The sequence below is a fragment of the Pristis pectinata genome, chromosome 18, assembly GCF_009764475.1.
Source record: "Pristis pectinata isolate sPriPec2 chromosome 18, sPriPec2.1.pri, whole genome shotgun sequence".
NCBI lineage: Eukaryota > Metazoa > Chordata > Chondrichthyes > Rhinopristiformes > Pristidae > Pristis > Pristis pectinata.
Genome location: NC_067422.1, coordinates 9,235,040 through 9,255,977, shown reverse-complemented (window position 1 = coordinate 9,255,977; position 20,938 = coordinate 9,235,040). Strand labels below are relative to the sequence as shown.

General features: G+C 40.8%; 1 protein-coding gene across 1 annotated transcript in view; it reads left to right on the top strand.

Moving 5' to 3' along the window:
* Nucleotides 1-20,938, top strand: part of LOC127579787 (E3 ubiquitin-protein ligase rnf213-alpha-like) — a 148,809-nt gene that overhangs the window by 31,685 nt on the left and 96,186 nt on the right. Inside the window, 5 exon segments of the mRNA XM_052032715.1 lie at nucleotides 6,205-6,464; nucleotides 11,889-12,104; nucleotides 12,393-12,579; nucleotides 14,678-14,733; nucleotides 20,728-20,887. Of these exon segments, the coding sequence (XP_051888675.1) occupies nucleotides 6,205-6,464; nucleotides 11,889-12,104; nucleotides 12,393-12,579; nucleotides 14,678-14,733; nucleotides 20,728-20,887 (879 nt within the window).

Sequence of the window (20,938 nt, the reverse complement as noted above, 5' to 3'; positions counted from 1 at the left end):
TTTTTCAACACTCTATATGCTGGAATATTCAGTGTCTTTTTAAGTTACCAGAACTACATCCCAAGTGACCAAATGTATATGCAGCACATCAGTTTTATTCTCCACACAGCAGGTCAGGCAGCTGTGGATAGAGAAACAGAATTAGTGTTTCAAGTTGAAGGTGGGGAAAGGACGGATAAAAGAAGGGGAATAATTCTGACTGTAGGACCACAACCTTCTCGTCCCTGTGTCATTGATTCCTACAGAAATCTCTTCCTCCCACGCCCCCCGCCCCCACCCGCCCAAAGTATTCTGTACCCACTTCATGATGTCTTTATTCCTGGCTTGTTCCTCCCACCAGAGTTTAAAATGGTGCTTGAGAGGCACATACCCTGACAGTTCCTGCCCTTTATTTAAGAAAGCACAGGACTCTAAAGTTTGCTGTGCCCACTTCCTGAATTATATGATACAAGAAACTCTGTTTTTCTAATACTTCACAGTGACACTGCTACCAATTCTATTTCTTGCAATGGGCCTTATTACATAACATAAAACCTGATGTTTGCAAACATCCCTGATTACGTCACAAATGCTATGATGAGTTTGGACTCCTTAGTTGCCATCCCCCATCCCAACTAATATAACCTCACAGCTGATTGATGCCAAGAATCTAGAACCATAGAACACTACAGCACAGAAAACAGGCCATTCGGCCCTTCTAGACTGTGCCGAAACGTTATTCCCCTAGTCCCATTTACCTGCACCCAGTCCATAACCCTCCAGACCTCTCCTGTCCATGTATCTATCCAATTTATTCTTAAAACTTAAGAGTGAGCCCGCATTTACTATGTCAGATGGCAGCCCGTTCCACACTCCCACCACTTTTTGAGTGAAGAAGTTCCCCCTAAACCTTTTCCCCTTTCACCCTAAAGCTATGTCCTCTCGTACTTATCTCTCCTAATTTAGGTGGAAAGAACCTACTCTCATTAACTCTGTCTATACTCCTCATAATTTTGTAAACCTCTATCAAATCTCCCCTCATTCTTCTACGCTCCAAGGAATAAAGTCCTAACCTGTTCAACCTTTCCCTGTAACTCAACTCCTGAAGACCTGGCAACATTCCAGTAAATCTCCTCTGCACTCTTTCAATCGTACTGATATCCTTCCTATAGTTAGGTGACCAGAACTGTGCACAATAGTCCAAATTTGGCCTCACCAATGTCTTATATAACCTCACCATAACATCCCAACTCCTGTACTCAATACTTTGATTTATGAATGCCAGGATGCCAAATGCCTTTTTTCACAACCCTGTCTACCTGCAAAGCCACTTTCAGGGAATTATGTATCCGAACTCCCAGATCCCTTTGTTCCTCCGCACTCCTCAGTGCCCTACCATTTACTGTGATTTGTCCTTCCAAAATGCAACACTTCACACTTTGTCTGCATTAAATTCCATCTGCCATTTTCTGGCCCATTCTTCCAGTTGGTTCAGATCCCTCTGCAAGCTTTGAAAGCCTTCCTCACTGTCCACTACGCCTCCAATCTTAGTATCATCAGCAAACTTGCTGATCCAATTTACCACATTATCATCTAGATCATTGATATAGACAACAAACAACAATGGCTCCAGCACAGATCCCTGAGGCACACCACTAGTCACAGGCCTCCAGTCTGAGAAACAATCCTCCACTACCACTGTCTGTCTTCTCCCACACAGCCAGTTTCGAATCCAGTTTACAACCTTCCCATGGATACCTAGTGTCTGAACCTTCTGAACTAACCTCCCATGTGGGACCTTGTCAAAGGCCTTACTAAAGTCCATGTATACAACATCCACAGCCTTTCCTTCATCTACTTTCTTGGTAACCTCGTTGGAGAAACTCTACAAGATTCATTAAACACGATCTACCATGCACAAAGCCATGCTGACTATCCTTAGTCAGCCCTTGGCTGTCCAAATACTTGTATATCCGATCTCTTAGAACACCTTCCAATAATTTATCTACTACTGATGTCAGGCTCACTGGCCTGCAATTACCTAGTTTACTTTTAGATCCTTTTTTAAACAACAGAACAACATGAGCTACCCTCCAGTCCTCCAGCACTGCAACTGTGGCTAAGGACGTTTTAAATATATCTGCCAGGGCTCCTGCAATTTCTACACTAGTCTCTCTCAATGTCCGAGGAAATATCTTGTCAGGCCCGGGGGATTTATCTACCTTTATTCACTGTAAGGCAGCAAGCACCTCCTCCTCTTTAATCTCTATATGTTACATGACACTACTGCTTGTTTCTCTTCCTTCCATATCCACTATGCCAGTTCCCTGAGTAAATACTGATGCAAAAAAACTGTTTAAGATCTCCCCCATCTCCTGAGGCTCCACACATAGACGACCACTCTGATCTTCTAGGGGACCAATTTTGTCCCTTACTATCCTTTTACTCTTAATATACTTGTAGAAAGCCTTCGGGTTTACCTTCACATTATCTGCCAAAGCAAGCTCATGTCTTTTTTGCCTTCCTGATTTCCTTTATTAGTATTTTCTATACTCTTCAAGTACCTCATTTGTTCCTTGTTGCCTATACCTGCTATACCCCTCTCTCTTTTTCTTAACCAGATCGCCAATATCCCTTGAAAACTAAGGTTCCCTGTGCTTGTTAACTTTGCCTTTAATCCTGGCAGGAACATGCAAACTCTGCACTCTCAAAATTTCGCCTTTGAAGGCCTTCCACTTACTGAGCACATCCTTGCCAGGAAACAACTTATCCTAATCCACTCTTCCTAGATCCTTTCTCATTTCTACAAAATTGGCCTTCCTCCAATTTAGTACCTCAACTCGAGGACCAGACCTATCCTTATCCATAATTAACTTGAAACTATTGACATTATGGTCACTGGACTCAAAATGCTCACCTACACATACTTTTGTCACCTGACCTGTCTGGTTCCCTAATAGGAGATCAAGAATTGCATTCTCTCTCATTGGTACCTCTATATATTTATTTAGAAAACTTTCCTGAACACAATTGACAAACTCCAAGCCATCCAGCCCTTTCACAGTGTGGGAGTCCCAGTCAATGTGGAAAGTTAAAATCCCCTACTATTACAACTTTGTTTCTTACATAAGTTTGCTATCTCACTACAGATTTGTTCCTCCAATTCTCTCTGACTATTGGGCAGTCTATAATACAACCCTATTAATGTGGCCACACCTTTCCTGTTCCTCAACTCCACCCATATGGCCTCTGTAGACGAGCCCTCAGGGCTGTCCTGTCTACGCACAGCTGTGATATTTTCCCTGACTAGTAATGCCACTCCTCCCCCTTTCATCCCTCCCCCTCTATCACGTCTGAAACAACGGAACCCCGGAACATTAGACAATAGGAGCAGAAGTAGACCATTCGGCCCTTCGAGTCTGCACCGCCATTTTGAGATCATGGCTGATCCTCAACAATCAATATCCTGTTCCTGCCTTGTCCCCATATCCCTTGATTCCCCTATCTATAAGAAACCTATCTAGCTCCTTCTTGAAAGTGCCCAGAGAATTGGCCTCCACTGCCCTCTGAGGCAGTGCATTCCACAAATTCACAACCCTCTGGGAGAAGAAGTTCCTCCTCACCTCTGTCCCAAATAGCCTAGCCCTTATTCTTAAATCATGCCCCCTGGTCCTGGACTTCCCCAACATCTGGAACATATTTCCTGTCTCTATCATGTCCAATCCCTTAATAATCCTGTATGTTTCAATCAGATCCCCTCTCAATCTTCTCAATTCCAGCGTGTACAATCCCAGTCTCTCCAACCTCTCAGCATAAGACAGTCCCGACATCCCCTGAATTAACCTCGTAAACCTACGCTGCACGCCCTCTATAGCCAGGATATCCTTCCTTAACCCTGGAGACCAAAACTGTACACAATACTCCAGGAGTGGTCTCACCAGGGCCCTGTACAAATGCAAAAGAATCTCTTTGCTTTTGTACTCAATTCCCCTTGTAATACAGGCCAACATTCCATTAGCCTTCATCACAGCCTGCTGCACTTGCTCATTCACTTTCAGTGACTGATGAACAAGGACTCCTAGATCCCTTTGTATTTCCCCCTTACCTAACTCCACACCATTCAGATAATAATCCGCCCTCCTGTTCCTGCTCGCAAAGTGGATAACCTCACACTTATCCACATTAAACTTCATCTGCCAAGTATCTGCCCACTTACCCAACCTATCCAAATCACCTTGAATTCTCCTAACTTCCTCTACACATGTCACACTGCCACCCAACTTTGTATCATCAGCAAACTTGCTAATGTTATTCACAATGCCTTCATCTAAATCATCAACATAGATCGTAAACAGCTGCGGTCCCAGCACCGAGCCCTGTGGCACCCCACTAGTCACGGCCTGCCATTCTGAGAAACATCCATTCACCCCTACCCTTTGTTTCCTATCCGCCAACCAGTTTTCTATCCATGTTAATACCCGCCCCCCCATTCCATGAGCCCTAATTTTACCCACCAATCTCCTGTGCGGCACTTTATCAAATGCCTTCTGAAAGTCGAGGTATACAACATTCACTGAATCTCCCTCGTCTATTTTCCTGGTTACATCCTCAAAAAGACTCCAGTAGATTAGTCAAGCATGATTTGCCCTTGGTAAATCCATGTTGACTCGACCCAATCCTATCATTGCTATCCAAATATGCCGCTATTTCATCCTTAATAATGGACTCTAGCATCTTCCCCACCGCAGATGTTAGGCTAACTGGACGATAGTTCCCCGTTTTCTCCCTCCCTCCATTCTTAAAAAGTGGGATAACATTAGCCATTCTCCAATCCCCAGGAACTGACCCCGAATCTAAGGAACATCAGAAAATGATCACCAATGCATCCACAATTTCTAGAGCCACCTCCTTTAGTACCCTGGGATGCAGACCATCTGGACCTGGGGATTTGTCAGTCTTCAGCCCCATTAGTCTACCCATCACCATTTCTTTCCTAATGTCAATCCACTTCAGTTCCTCTGTCACCCTCTGCCTTTTGTCCATCCTTACCTCTGGGAGATTTCTTACGTCTTCCCCTGTGAAGACAGATCCAAAGTACTTATTAAATTCGACTGCCATCTCCCTGTTTCCCGTAATAATTTCACCCGATTCGGTCTTCAAGGGCCCAACATTGTTCCTAACTAACTTCTTTCCCTTCACATACCTAAAAAAGCTTTTGCTATCCTCCTTAATATTTCTGGCTAGCTTGCCTTTGTACCTCATTTTTTTCTTCCCGAATTACCTTTTTAGTTAAATTCTGCTGCACCTTAAAAAATTAAGCTGCCAGTCCTGCCCTTCCTGCAACTAAGTCTCACTAATAGCAATAATGTCGTAATCCCAAGTGCCAATCCCCGCCCTAAGCTCATCTGCCTTACCTACAATACATCTTGCATTGAAATAGATGCACCTGAGGAGTGAGCTAAACCTCATATTGAAATACCATTTGTGAAAAGCTACGATTCAACTTTTCAAGTTCTTCGAAACCCTAAACATTTGAGTGACTGATCAAAGCATTCCCACCCTCCTGCAGCAAGGTCCTAAGATAATTCCATATTATTAACAATGCCAGGAGCATGCCCTTGTGCGATCAAATGCACAACTACATCAAATATAGGTAAAGGTTTTCACTCCCAGTGTTGTCAAATAAAATAACTACCTACTAGCTAGTTCATCTCGCCTGTCATCTTATGGCATATTCTTCAGAAATGGTGAAGGATAAATATTAAGTACCGTGTGAAGGAATGTACTATATGCATTCTGAATAAAATGGTACATTTATTTTGCAATTCTGTAAATAAATAGCATAAGTAAAATTTCCAGAGATATTTTAACAATCATTTGGACTTGCTACAAATCTATGCACTTCATCTATTCCTTGAATAATATAGACACAACACTATGGGTGATCTCTTGACACCAAATTTCTTTACACCATCATCTGGAAGAATATCTTTGCTAAGAAATATTAGACAAACTTTAATAGAAGTTGGGTGAAGTGGGATTCTGTAGAGAAATACACAAGGTATCTCTGGATTGAATACAAAGGTTTAATTTGGGGCATTGTTTCAAGGAAAACTGTTTCCATTAAGATTCTTATCATATTCAAAACCATGTTAAATACTTTCTCTCCATATTGACTAGAATTGTTTTTGACAATAGTGTCAGATAATTATGTTTACTGTTTAGGTTAAGGATATTCTAAAAATGGCTTTGACAATGATGGCTACGGATCCAAGTAATCAAGTTTCACAAATGGAGACAAGTTTAGCACAAGTCCATCTGCGAACTGCCTTACTAATATTGTGCCTCTCTTGCATCTATCATCTTGAATGGTCAAATTCTGAACTGGCTGCAGTTTGTGATTTTTTCAGTGTACAACATTTATCAGCAAATTACATCACTAAGGAATTCAAGACTCTTAAAGAAAACTTCTATTTTGGGAATAGGTAAGGACTGTATAAATCGTTCAAAAGTATTTAAATATGTACCTTGCCATTCAACCTGTGTACTCTCAAAGTTGATTTTCCTGTTTAATAATAACTTAAATAATTGAGGTTTTGCAGTATTAAGTTTACACCCTCCCAATGTGACAATTAGCCAGTGTGTGCATGCAGAGCCTGCCAGGAAGGGACAGTGAACACAAACATGAGGATATATCTCCAATTAGAGTTGAAGCAAGAAAAATTGATACAAGGATAAAATTAAAGGCTCTTTATCTGACAGCACAAAGCCTTTGTAACAAGGTAGGTGAATTAATGGCACAAATAGAAATAAATAAGTACATTCTAAAAGATGTTATAGAAACATGGTTGCAAAGTGACCAAGACTGGGAATGAAATATACAATAATGCTTACCTTTCCGAAGAGGTAGTGCTGATATTAAAAAATTAGAAAAAGGCAGTAGAGAGGAAGGGTTTTAGATCAGGAAATAATTAGAATCAGTCTGAGTGAAGATAAGAAATTTCAAGGAACAGGACACATCTGTGGGAGTTGTTGATGGGACCCAAACAGTAATTGTAATATTGGAGGGAGTGTAAATCTGCAAATTAGAGGTGCATATGACAGGGCTAATACAATGATCATGCAAGTCTTTAATCTACATAGAAACTGGGAAAACAAAATTAGCAATTATTAAGAGCTGGTTTTCCAGATCAGTACATTGAGGAACCAACAAGAGAACTGGCATTTTGGAACTAGCACTGTGTATTCAGCAAAGATTAATTGGTCTTATTGTAAATGGTATTTAAAAGATCAATGATTTAGTTTGGTCTTAAACCAGGGTCTTAAATCTGAGTAAGTCAAATATGAAGGCATAAAATGTCAGTGAGCAATGGTGTATTAGGAAACCAAATGAGAATGTATGACAAACAAGGAATGGCTAATGTTTAAATAATTGATTCATAATTTACAAGTAACGTATATCCCTTTTGGGCAGAATGAACTCAACAGGAAAAGTGGTCCACCTGTGGTTATCAGGAGAAGGTATTGGAATTGGTTTATTATTGTCACTTGTACCGAGGTACAGTGAAAAACTTGTCTTGCATACCGTTTGTACAGATCATTACACAGTGCATTGATGTAGTACAGTGTGCATTGAGGTAGTACCGGATAAAAACAATAACAGAATACAGAGTAAAGTGTCACAGCTACAGGGAAGTACTTGCAGGTAGACAATAAGATGCAAGGTCAAACAAGGTAAATTGTGAGGTCAAGAGTCCATCTCATTGTATAAGGGAACCTTTCAATAGTCTTACACCGTGGGATAGAAGCTGTCCTTGAGCCTGGTGGTATGTGCCCTCAGGCTGCTCTATCTTCTGCCTGATGGGAGAGGAGAGAAGAGAGAATGACCCAAGTGGTTGGGGTCTTTGATGCTGCTGGCTGCTTCACCAAGGCAGCCAGAGGTATAGACCATGGAGGGGAGGCTGGTTTCCATGATGCGCTGGGCTGTGTCCCCAACTCTCTGCAGTTTCTAGCGGTACTGGGCAGAGTAATTGCCATACCAAACTGTGATGTATCCAGTTAGGATACTTCCTTTGGAGCATTGATAAAAGTTGGTGAGTGTCAAAGGGGATATGCCAAGTCTCTTTAGCCTCCTGAGGAAGTAGAGGTGCTGGTGAACTTTCTTGGCCGTGACTTCTACGTGGTTGGATCAGGACAGGCTATTGATGATGTTCACTCCTAGGAACTTGAAGCTCTCAACCCTCTCGACCTCAGCACCATTGATGTAGACAGGTGCATATACACCGCCCCCGTTCCTGAAGTAAATCACCAGCTCTTTTGTTTTGCTGACATTGAGGGAAAGGTTGTTGTCATGATACCATGTCACTAAGCTCTCTATCTCCTTCCTGTACTCCGACTCATCATTATTTGAGATACGGCCTACTATGGCGGTATCATCTGCAAACTTGCCACGCAGTCATGAATATATAGGGAGTAGAGGAGAGGGTTGAGGACGCAGCCCTGTGAGGCACCAGTGTTGAGAATAATCGTGCTGAAGATGTTGCTGCCTATCCTCACTGATTGCAGTCTGTTGGTCAGAAAGTCAAGGATTCAGTTGGAGGTGTTGAGTCCCAGGTCTCGGAGTTTGGTGATGAGTTTGCTTGAAATTGTAGTATTGAAGGCGGAGCTGTAGTCTAAACAATAGTCTAACGTCAGTGCCTTTACTCACCAGACGCTCCAGAGATGAGTGTAAGGCCAGAAAGATGGCATCCACTATAAGATATCTTCATTAGTCAAATGTACATCGAAACACACAGTGAAATACATCTTTTTGCGTAGAGTGTTCTGGGGGCAGCCTGTAAGTGTCGCCACGCTTCCGCCGCCAACTTAGCATGCCCACAACTTCCTAACCCATACGTCTTTGGAATGTGGGAGGAAACTGGAGCACCCGGAGGAAACCCACGCAGACACGGGGAGAACGTACAAGCTCCTTACAGACAGTGGCCACAATTGAACCCGGGTTGCTGGTGCTGTAAAGCGTTACGCTAATTGCTACACTACCTGTTTTGGCGGTAGGTGAATTGCAGTAGGTCGAGGTTGTTTGGGAGGCTGGAGTTAATGTGTGCCATGACCAGCCTTTCGAAGCACTTCATGATGGTGGATGTCAGAGCCACTGGTCAGTAGTCATTGAGGCACATTACCTTGTTTTTCTTCGGTACTGGGATGACAGTGGTTTTCTTGAGAGGTGGGAACAAAGATAGTTTTGACTTAAAGGGCTTATAACTTTGCCAATAAAGCAGTAAACTGGAGGATTAACAAAAAATCAGTAATTGAGCAAAGAGGACCGAGGCATGGTAGGGAAAGTAGAATATGAATGTAGTCTAGTAAGAAACATAAAAGCTGATCTGTAAAACTTTTGTTGATGAGTAAAAATTGAAAAGATTAGCAAAAGTTAATCTGTGTCCCTTACAGACTGCAATAAGAGAAGTTATATTGAGGGTTAGGGAAATGACAGAACGTAAAGATTTCATGTCCATCTTCGCAGAAGAAGACTAAGGAAATGTCCTGGAAGTAATGGAGGAGTACAGTTCTAAAGTAAATGAGAAACAAAGAAATTAGCATTAGTTAAAAAAAAAATGGAGAAATGAATGGGACTGAAAGGTAAAAATCACCAGGACCTGCTTACCTGCAATCTAGGGCCTGTTCTTGTGCTGTACTGTTCTAAAAATGCTGGAAACTATTACTCAGGAAGTCATAACAGGGTGTTTAGAAAATATATTGGGTAGACTCAACTTAGATTTATGAAAGGGCAGTCATGTTTGTTTCGGCTATTGGAATTTTTTTGAGCAGAATAGGTGAGGGCAGGCCAAGTGATGTGGAGCAATTGGACTTCCAAAAGGCTTTTGGTAAGGTGCCATACTGGGAATTAATAAACACAATTAGAATGCATGGTAGCAGAAACAAAGATTCAGGGATGGTTAATGGACAGAAACTAAAGGAGGAATAAACAGGATATTTTCAGGTTGGGAGACTCTTATTAGGGATTGATGCTTGGGCCCAAGTGTAACCAACCTATATTAGTGATTTGGATCAGGGGATCAACATCCAAGTTTGCTATTGATATAATGTATGACGGCAGCATTGACTGCGAGGAGAATGCAGAGAGACTTTGGGAGACGTAGACAAATTAAGTGAATGGACCAGTACACGGTAAGGGGAATATGATGTGGGGAAATATGAGGTCATCCATTTGGTAGCTAATATAGATGAGCAGTTTTTTAATGATGAGTGATTGAAGGGTGTTGTGGAACCTGGAGTCCTTGTATGTGAAGCATTGAAAGCTAATATGCAGGTTCACAAAGCAATTAGGAAGGGAAACAGTATGTTAGCCTTCATTGCAAGAGTATTTCAGTTCTAGAGTGAAGATGTTTTGCTCCAATTGTATAGTTCCCTAGTGAGAATGCATCTGGCATATAGTGTTAAAGTTTGGCCTTCCACCTAAGGAAGGACATACTTGCAATAGGTGGAGTTCAGCAGAGGTTCACCAGCTTAATCCCTTGAATGGTAGGCTTGATATGAGGGGAGATAACGGAGTCTGGGCATACACTCTCTGGAGTTTAAAGAATGAGAGATACTCTCATTGAAACACACAAAATTCTCAAAGTGCCTGTGGAGTTGAGTTTCCCCTGGCTAGGTTGTCTAGAATTGGGGTCAAATCTGAAAATAAGGGGCTGGCCATTCAGGACAGAAATAAGAAGAAAATTTCTTCACTGAGAGGGTAATGATTTTTTGGAATTCTCTACCCAAGAAGGTTGTGGAAGCTCACTCGTTGAGTGTATTTGAGACTGATGTTGATAAATTTTTAGATATTAAGGGAATTGAAGAATATGGGGTAAGTTCAGAAAAGTTGTCCTGGGGTAGTAGATTAGCCTGCAAGCGTAGAGGTTAGTGCACTAATCATTTCAACTCCCCTTTCCTCACACCAAGTTGTCTGTCCTCAGCCTTCTCCACTGCTGTGGTGAGGCCAAGCACAAACTCGAACAGCACCTCTTATTCCACTTGGGTAGTCTACAGCCCAATTGCATGAAAAATGAATGTTTCAGTTTCAGGTAACCCACTCCCCCTGTGTTCCTTTTCCACTCCCACCAGTTCACCCAGGCTCTCTCTCCCTTTGTTCACCTTTTCCATCCCTCCTCCATCACTACTGAGACTCATCACCCTCCCCCACCTGGTTCCGCCTGCCTTTCACCCACATACCTATTAACCTGGGTTTCTTCTCCCTTGGTTCACCTTTCCTATCACCTCCACCACTTGGTTCCATCTGCCCATCATCCCCCCATTATATGGTTCTACCTATCACCTACCAGCCTCTGTCTTTACCCTTTCTCCCCCTCCCCCACCTGGTCCCACCTGCCTAAATTTTTTCTTGTTTCCATCTGTCTGCCTCAACATTCTGAGGGAGTTTGATAGATTATTTCTGTGAGAATGCCTTCTCTGAGAGGCATAATCTGTAAGTCTTTTGTTAGAATGTAGTATATTTTTAACTTTGTCTTAGATTTTCTGTACAAAACGGGTGTTTTAATGTGTTTCATACTTAGAAGCTGCATCAGCCCTTGCTAAATGTGAATTAAATGCAAATCAAAGTAAAGGCCACGTTAATCCAGCTAACTCTTGCTTAAACTGTTCATTGGTTAAAATCTCCCATTTTCCCCATGAATCTTCTTTCACCCATGATTTGTTTGAACAAATGGTTTGTGATTTCAAATAGAAAATAAACTTGTTTGATACAGCAGTGCATTATGATTCTAGGTGACCAAAAGGAATTCTGTTTCAACTTGCATTTAATCAACTGACAATGATTCTAATATGTAAATACTTTCTCTTCTTCTCCCCAGTTTTATGTGATACATCTGATTTTTTTATATATATAGGATTGTAGAGATGATATGCCAGACAATGAATAAATGCATTGACAACAAGATAATAAAATGGGTGCAGTTGATTCCTATTTTCCATTTATTTCGTTTTCCATCCATCGTAACGAGCCCAGATTTTTTGGACAATAGTCAGTTGGAAGACAGCTGGGCTGGACTTGAAGGGCTTCCAATTATTAGTTTTAGAGAAAAAATTAATGATGACACTCAAAGGTAAGTCCTTTTTGAACTACCTGTATGGCAATGGATCCATCAGATTTTATGCAATATCACTCTGGGTGGAGGATGTGAAGATCTTTGTCATGTCTAGTGCTAAATTGTGTCCTGTTGTGACAATAATATCCATGATTTAAAAATGTGTGATATAATAAAACAATAAAACTCTTTTTCTGACATTTTGTTTAATTATTCTGTGGAGGATTTGTTCTTTGCATGTGCATGTTTGTATTCAAGGTGCTTTGTACATAATTAATTATGTTGTAATTAACTTACTTTCTTCAGGGAGCTACTTGAACTGATGAACAAAAGTAAGCATTTGATGTCAGTAGATAGACTTTTAGCTCGTTCTTGGTTCAGCTTATTGCCATGGAAAGCTTTGCCACATTACTTGAAGGAGATCAGTCCTGATCTGCTTGATGTTCTGCAAGGAATCATTCAGAGATTGAAGAAATCGATTTCACATGAGAAGGTCTGTGTTTGTGGAAAATTTATATTGCTTAATTTTCAGGGCAAGCCAATGACAATGAATTGAAATTCCAAACTCCCACGTGCAGTGAAATCTTATTGGACACAATAGTCTCCCTCTGAGCTGTGCTATTCTGTAATTCAGATTTTTTTAAACAATAGGGTCCTGATCAATTTATCTTAATTCTAAAACCAATGTAAATAGTTTGCTTAATTGATAATTTACAAGCTTTTGCATTCTTTGCAGGTAAACATGTTGCAGTGGCTATCTCTAGAGCTTTGGCAGTACCTCATTTGGTTCATTGTTATGGTTCTTAATTTACACTGGGCTCAGAATTAGGATGAATTGATCAGTGTAAACTAACATTGTGGGCTTTGTTGTGTACAAATTGCTTTCTGTTTTTGCCTGCCTGTGAACTGTGATTGCTGTTCAAAATTCACTCACTGTGGGTAGGGTTGGCCATCTGCTAAGTAAGGCTTTGCCCTGGACTTCATTGATCAGCTATGTGAAGGCCTACCTGAGGAAAATTGTGCCTTGGTACTCTTTCCATGTTAGAATGGGGTGAGCTGGCAGGTCACTTTTGAGATTAAACAACTTGAAGCTCAGTTCAATATCCAAATTAACGTGATTTGTTTCCAAAGCATTTCTGATATACTCAGTTTGATTTTTTTTAATCTATGGAAAGAATGTACTCTTCTGTAAATCAAAATGCTGCATATCTTGTCTGAAAATGGATGATTCAATCTGCAAAATAACATGTAAAAGAAAGATTCGTATTTGCTTTAATAAAGTCACTATCATTTGTTTTACTGTAATGCTTTATTAATAATTAGTACACAGGAAATGGTTCAGCTGAAGTACCCTACATAGTTATTGGCTGCTTTAATACTTTCAAGTAATTTACGAAGTCATTTGTGGTTTCTTGTTGACTGAGTCCTACAAAGTACAGACTCAAGACCTTAAATCATACTGAGATATATTAAGTACAAATCAAATAAACAAATCAGCCACTCTTTCGCCTCTGCCACCGCCCCCTCCCCCCCAACCTGGATCCACCTATCAACCACCAGCTCTTGCTCCACCCACTCCACCTTTTTATACAAGCCATTCCCCTCTTTCTTTCCAGTCTAGGTGAAAAGTTTTGACCCGAAACATCGACTGTCCATTTCCCGCCACAGATGCTGCCTGACCCGCTGCTTTCCTCCAGCATTTGTGTGTTTGTCCAAAATCTTCACCTTTTTATTCTAAATTTCTGTCTTGTGCACTTATTGTCTTTCTGGCTTATCTTTGATGTTGACATCAATTTATTTCAGCTTCAGTAACTAGCTCCTTTCCATTGGGCTTCTCCCTGAAGATCAGCTCTCAGTGCCATGAAATGCATCTTAATGCACAGATACTCCATATTCTTTGTGATCTGTGGTTGTGCTCAAATAAATGGACTACAAATATGTCATTATCAACAAATCGGTACAGTGGCATGTCCTTCTATCTCTTCCCTTATGCGCTTGAACAAGTTAATTTAAATGCTCTCTCTTCGTTTCTTTTACCTTCATCTTCGTGACTTTGTTAAGGTAGTCATTCCAATGTATTTGACCAAAGCTTGCCATCATCACTTGCAGTTACATCCTTAAAAAAAACTTGTTCTTAAACAAGACCAAATAAGTCAGAAAGACATATTTTAAATTCTACAACACTTATTACATTCAAAGTAAAGCATCGAGTCTATAACATACTGCAAATTTTACAAACTATTATCTGTAGATGATGGAAATGGGAATTTAAACAAAAAAATGCTTGACATATTCTGCAGTCTGGGCGGAATCTGTGGGGAGAGAAACAAAGTTAACGATTTGGATTTGAGATGCATGTACAAATAAATGGGGTGCTGACGAGAGGTGACCAACCTGAAACTTTGTTCTGTGGATGTTAGAAATATTCCAAGGATGTTGCTTTATCTACTAAATATTTCCAGAATGTTTCTGTTTTACTTTGTAAATTATTGTACTTTTGTGGAGGGTATCTTATAGTAAAAAGTATTTTTGGATGTTGTAATCATTAACTTTGTTTTTCTATTCATTTGCATGTTGTTGGATTGCTATAGGCATTGGATCATGTTTTAAAACTTGCAGAAGACAGTGTGTACAGTGAGCAGAACAGGTACACAAATTCTGATCTGTCTTGTATCTAAATTGTTACTGTATTAAATTTGTTTAATTTAAGTAAATGTTTAACCATGAGGCACATATTCTAACTTGGAACTAGTGTGGTTAATTGAATTTCATGTGTTTGTCTTGATGCCCAGCAAAACAGGATTGGTTTGCAACCAACTTCAATCAGAAAATAATAACCAGATAGTTCGTAATTTTGATAACATTTACAAATTAAGCTCTTCGGTGGCAAATGAAGTATCTTGTAGCAATTCACTTCTAATTTTTTTCTTAAATTCAATTTCACTCGTCAGTTTTCATAGTCTAAAATTTATGGTTATGACAAAATTATTAGTGTTCACCATCTTTGCCTTGTTTGGACATTTTTGGATCATTGGGCTCTGTTCCAGGGCAGGTAGGACCTGTACAAATGAGGTGGTTTGCACTTGAACTGGAGGGGGGCCAATATCCTTGCAGGAAGGTTTGCTAGTGCTGCTTGGAGGGGTTTAAACTAGAGTTGCAGGGGGGTGGGAACCAGTGGTAGGGCAGCAAGTGGAGTGACTGTGGGGAAAGCAGATGTTAAGCCTACAAGCAAAGACAGAAATCGACTGGTTGATGACCATGGTGGGACTAATGTTCTGAGATGTGTCTATTGCAGTGCAAGGAGTATTGTAGGTAAGGCAGATGAACTTAGAGCTTGGATCAGCACGTGGAATTGTGTTGTTGTAGCTGTAGTGAAACTTAGTTGCAGGAGGGACAGGACTAGCAGCTCAATGTTCCGGGATTCCGATGCTTTAGACATGATAGATAGGGAGGTATTAAAAGGGGAAGGGTGGCATTACTCATCAGGGAAAATGTCACGGTAGTGCTCAGAGAGGACATACTGGAGGGCTCATCTACTGAGGCAATATGGGTGGAACTAAGGAATGAGAAAGGGATGACCATGTTAATGGGACTATATTACAGACCTCCCAGTAGTCAGTGGGATTTAGAGGAACAAGTCTGTAGAGAGATAGCAGACAGTTGCAAGAAAAATAAGGTTGTGATAGCAGGTGATTTTAACTTTCCACATATTGACTGGGACTCCCATACTGTTAAGGGATTGGATGGGATAGAGTTTGTCAAATGTGTTCAGGAAAGTTTCCTTAATCAGTATGTAGAGGTCCCAACTAGAGAGGGCATGACACTGGATCTCCTCTTGGGGAACGAGACAGGGAAGGTGACAGATTTTGTGTGTGGGGGAACACTTTGGATCTAGTAATCATAATTCCATTAGTTTCAAGATAATTATGGAGAAGGATAGGACTGATTCTCGGGTTGAGATTCTAAGTTGGAGTAAGGCCAATTTTGATGGCATCAGAAGAGATCAGGCAGGCATAGATTGGGAAAGGCTGTTTTCTGGCAGAGATGTTTGGTAAGTGGGAGACTTTCAAAAGTGAAGTATAGAGAGTACAGAATCTGTATGTTCCTGTTAGAACAAAAAGCAAGGCTGACACGTTTAGGGAACCTTAGTTATTGAGGGATATTGAAGCCCTGGTAAAGAAAAAGAAGGTGGCACACATCAGGTATAGGCAGTTAGGATCACATGAGGCTCTTGAGGAGTATAAGAAATGCAAAAGAACACTTAAGAGAGAAATCAGGAGGGCAAAAAGAGGATATGAGATTGTTCTGGCAGACAAGGTGAAAGCGAATCTCAAGGGTTTCTAAAGCTATATTAAGAGCAAAAGGGTAGCAAGAGACAAATTGGTTCTCTTGAAGATCAGCATGGTGATTTATGCATGGAGCCAAAAGAGATGGGGGAGATCTTAAATACATTTTTTGCATCTGTATTTACTCTGGAGACAGACATAGACGATAGAACTGAGGCAAAGGAGTAGTGATGTAATGGACCATATCCGGATTACGGAAGAGGAGGTGCTGGCTGTCTTGAGGCAAATGAAGGTGGATAAGTCCCCAGGGCCTGACAAGGTGTCCCCTCGGACCTTGTGGGAGGCTAGTGCAGAAATCACAAGGACCCTAGCAGAGTTGTTTAAAATGTCCTTGGCCACGGATAAGGTGCCGGAGGACAGGAGGATAGCTAATGTTGTTCCGTTGTTCAAGAAAGGCTCTAAGAATAAGCTAGGAAATTCTAGGCCGGTGAGCCTGACATCAGTTGTGGATAAATTATTGGAAAGTATTCTGAGGGACAGGATATATAAGTACTTGTATAGACAGGGCCTGATTAGGGATTGTCAACATGGCTTTGTGCATGGTAGGTCATGTCTAACCAATCTTAGAGTTTTTCGAGGAGGTTACCAAGAAGGTTGATGAGGGAAAGACGGTGAATGTTGTCTACATGGACTTTAGCAAGGCCTTTGACAAAGTCCCACATAGGAGGCTGCTCCAGAAGGTTAAGTCGTTCAGCATCCAGGATGAAGTAGTCAATTGGATTCAATGTTGGCTTAGCGGGAGAAGCCAGAGAGTGGTGGAAGATGGTTGTCACTCTGACTGGAGGCCTGTGACTAGTGGTGTGCTGCAGGGAACCCGTGCTGGGTCCGTTGTTGTTTATCATCTATATTAAGGATTTAGATGATAATGTGGTAAACTGGATCTGCAAATTTGTGGATGACACCAAGATTGGAGGGGTAGTGGACAGCGAGGAAGGCTATCAAAGCTTGCAGTGTGATCTGGACAAGCTGGTAAAATGGGCTAAAGAATGGCAGATGGAATTTAATGCAGACAAGTGTGAGGTGTTGCACTTTGAGAGGACAAACCAGGGTAAGACTTGCACAGTAAATGGTAGGGCTGTGAGGTGTGTGGTAGAACAAAGGGACATGGAAATACAGATCGATTGTTCCTTGAAAGTATCAAAGGTAGATAGGTTTGTAAAGAGAACTTTTGGCACTTTGGCCTTCATAAATCAGGGCATTGAGTACAGGAGTTGGGATGTTATGTTGAAGTTGTATAAGATGTTGAGGCCGAATTTAGAGTATTGTGTGCAGTTCTGTTCACCTATCTACAGGAAGGATATCAATAAGCTTGAAAGAGTGCAGGGAAAATTTACAAGGATGTTGCCGGGACTTGAGGACCTGAGTTATAAGGAAAGGTTGAATAGGGTAGGACTTTAGTGCAGGAGAATGAGGGGAGATCTTAGAGTTATACAAAATTGAGGGGTATAGGTAGGGTGAATGAATGCAGGCTTTTCCCCAAAGGTGGGGTGAGACTAGAATTAAAGGACATAGGTTTATGGTGAAAGGTGAAATATTTAAGGGGGGAATCTGAGGAGGAACTTCTTGACTCAGAGGGTGGTGTGAGTTTGGAACGAGCTGCCAGTGGTAGTGGTAGATGCGGGTTCAATTGTAACATTTAAGAGAGACTTGGTTGGGTACATGGATGGGAGGGGTTTGGAGGGATATGGTCTGGGTGCAGGTAGATGGGATTAGGCAGAAGATCAGGTCAGCATGGACTAGATAGGCCGCAGGGCATGTTCAGTGCTGTAGTGCTCTGTGATTCTATTTACAGTTAAGCTCAGAAGTATAAAAGTTGTTGTCGGTGATACTTTACTCCTCCAAGGTTTCTGCTTTTTGCCAAAACTTATCAGCATGTAATCACAGGTCAGGCATGAAGTTAACACAACTTTTGCAGAAAATTTTACACTGAGGTGTAAATAAATTCTTAAGTGCATTTTTACAATTTTTATTGGAATGTGGGCATGGGTAGCAAGTCTACATTTATTGTCTATCTTTGTTTACTCTTGAGAAGGCAGTACTAAGAGACCTTTTTGAATTGCTGTAGTTCTTTTGGTGAAGGTAGATCCGCAATCCTGTTGGGTAGGGAGTTTTAAAGATTTATGAAGCCATTACTGCAACTGAGCAACCTCTCCTGACCTTGAAAACTGATCTTGTGCTTGCAGTACAATTCACTAAGTATAATTCGTTTAAAATTACACTGTTTTTCATAGAGTCATAGAATCATAAAGAGATAGAGAACAGAAACTGGCCCATCAGTCCACTGAGTCCATGCCAATCAGCAAGTGCCTATTTTTATAAAAAAAATCCTATCCTAACCCATTTTATTCTTCCCACATTCCCATCAACTCCACTCTAGATTTTACCACTCATCTCCACGCTAGAGGCAATTTACGTTATCCAATTAGCCTACCAACCAGCACATTTTTGGGATGTGAGGAAACTGGAATGCCCAAACAAAACCCTTATGGCCACAAGGAGAACTTGGAAACTCCACACAGCACCAGAGGTCACGATTGAACTCAGGTGGCTGAAGCTGTAAGGTAGCAGGTCTACAAGCTGCACCACTGTGCTGTCCCCAACATTTTAAAATTCAAATTGATTTTTATTTTAGAGTTTTGTATGGTATTTCAACTTCTAGATTATTGTATGCAACTGGCTTTCTGCTTTAGTCTCTGTGAAGTCTGGAAGTTATTAAAAATTAGAGCCTTTTACTTCCTGGTTTGCCATCTTCAGTATCGATTAAGCTTGCTGTTCATTCATCTTGAAGGCATCTTGATTGCTGGATTCTACTGATTCCTGATAGAGGACATTTAGAGAGCAGCTTACAATAAGCAAATGTAGTCCACAAAACCCTTTTTTGTTTGTGTTTGAGGCTAGGGGCCAGCTATGCCTTTATAGCTGCCATCAATAAATCCAGGGATGTGTTACTTAACTTGTAAGGCTTGCAATATAAAAATATTTTTAGGACTTAGCATATTGAGCAGCAAGTGATCATTCCACAATAATGGGCTTCTGTCTCATGTAAAGCCAATGTTTCAAAACTAGTATCAACATTTTTATCACTTCTCATCCAAGTGAATTTGTAACTGTGTAGGTAGCAGACTTCTAATATATGAGAATATTTTTAAATTTTGCATTTCAACTTTGAAGGAATTTCAGTGTTTCCTTTAAAACCACTTTCCTAATGTAGCAATTCAGAATGATATGAGAGTGTTGACAACTGAACAGAAGTTTGAAAAAGAATTAGAAAGGGGTGTTTTAATTTTTGAGAGAAAATCTTGTGTAATTTTACATTATACTGTATATAGTGTGTGTGTGTGTGTGTGTCAACATTTATTTAAATCTGTAAATGCAAATATCTGTGAATATTTTTCATTGGCTGAAATTGCATGAAGTACAAAGTGAGCTAAGGTCAGGCATGAAATGATAAAGATGAGATGAATTTTTACCAGGTTCAGAAATATCTATAGCAACACACAAAAAGCTGGAGGAGTCAGCTGTCAGCGGGTCAGGCAGCATCTATGGAGGGAATTGGACAGTCAACATTTCGGGTCGAGACTCTTCATCAGGACTGGAAAGAGGGGAGAGAGAGCCAGTATAAAATGAGGAGTGGTGGTGGAGCAAGAACTGGTGGGTGATAGGTGGGTGCAGGTGAGGGAGGGGGAGAGTGGGAATGATAGGAGGGTGATTGGTGAAAGTGACAAAGGGCTGAAGAAGATGGAATTTGATTGGAGTGGACAGGGGACCATGGAGTAAAGGGAAGGAGGTGAGGAGGGAAACTGGTGGGAGGAATTTGTGGGTGATGGGTAGGTAAAGAGGGCAGGGGAGAGGAAAGAGGGTGATGGGGGCCAGTGGGATAAGGGGAAGAAAGGTGGGAGGGGAGTGGTCACTGAAGTTAGAGAAATCGATGTTCGTGGCGTCAGGTTGGAGACTGCCAAGGCAGATTGGGAGGTGCTGTTCCTCTAATCTACGTCTCGCCTCAATGTAGCAGTAGAAATATCTGTGCTCTGATTTTGGTTTCCATCCATTTTGGGGTTACTTAAGGTAAAATTGGGAACTAATTAATTTTGTGACTATTTTTTTAAAAAAAACAAGATTCCATTCACTAACAGAAAAAAATTGATTAATTGCTGTACCTTTCTTAGAATCTAATATGTATAATCAATCACTAATTACTTTTCAACTTGTGAACCTTTCTAATATGTTTACTTTATGGAGATAATTGCATAAGTATTTGATCATGAGTAGAAATTTTAATGTATTTCCACATCTAGGGATATGTGTGATGAACATTTATATGCATGTCTAAAAGCCAGCTTGAAAATCCACGTAACTATATGTAAATCTCAGAAAAAAGTGAACTTTGCAGAAACCATTGCCACTTCAATTGTGCTGATGAGCAAACTTGCTAAATTAAAAGAATCTTCGTCAAAGGTATCAGTATAAACAAATAATTGTGTTAAGCAGTCATTATAATAACTTCCA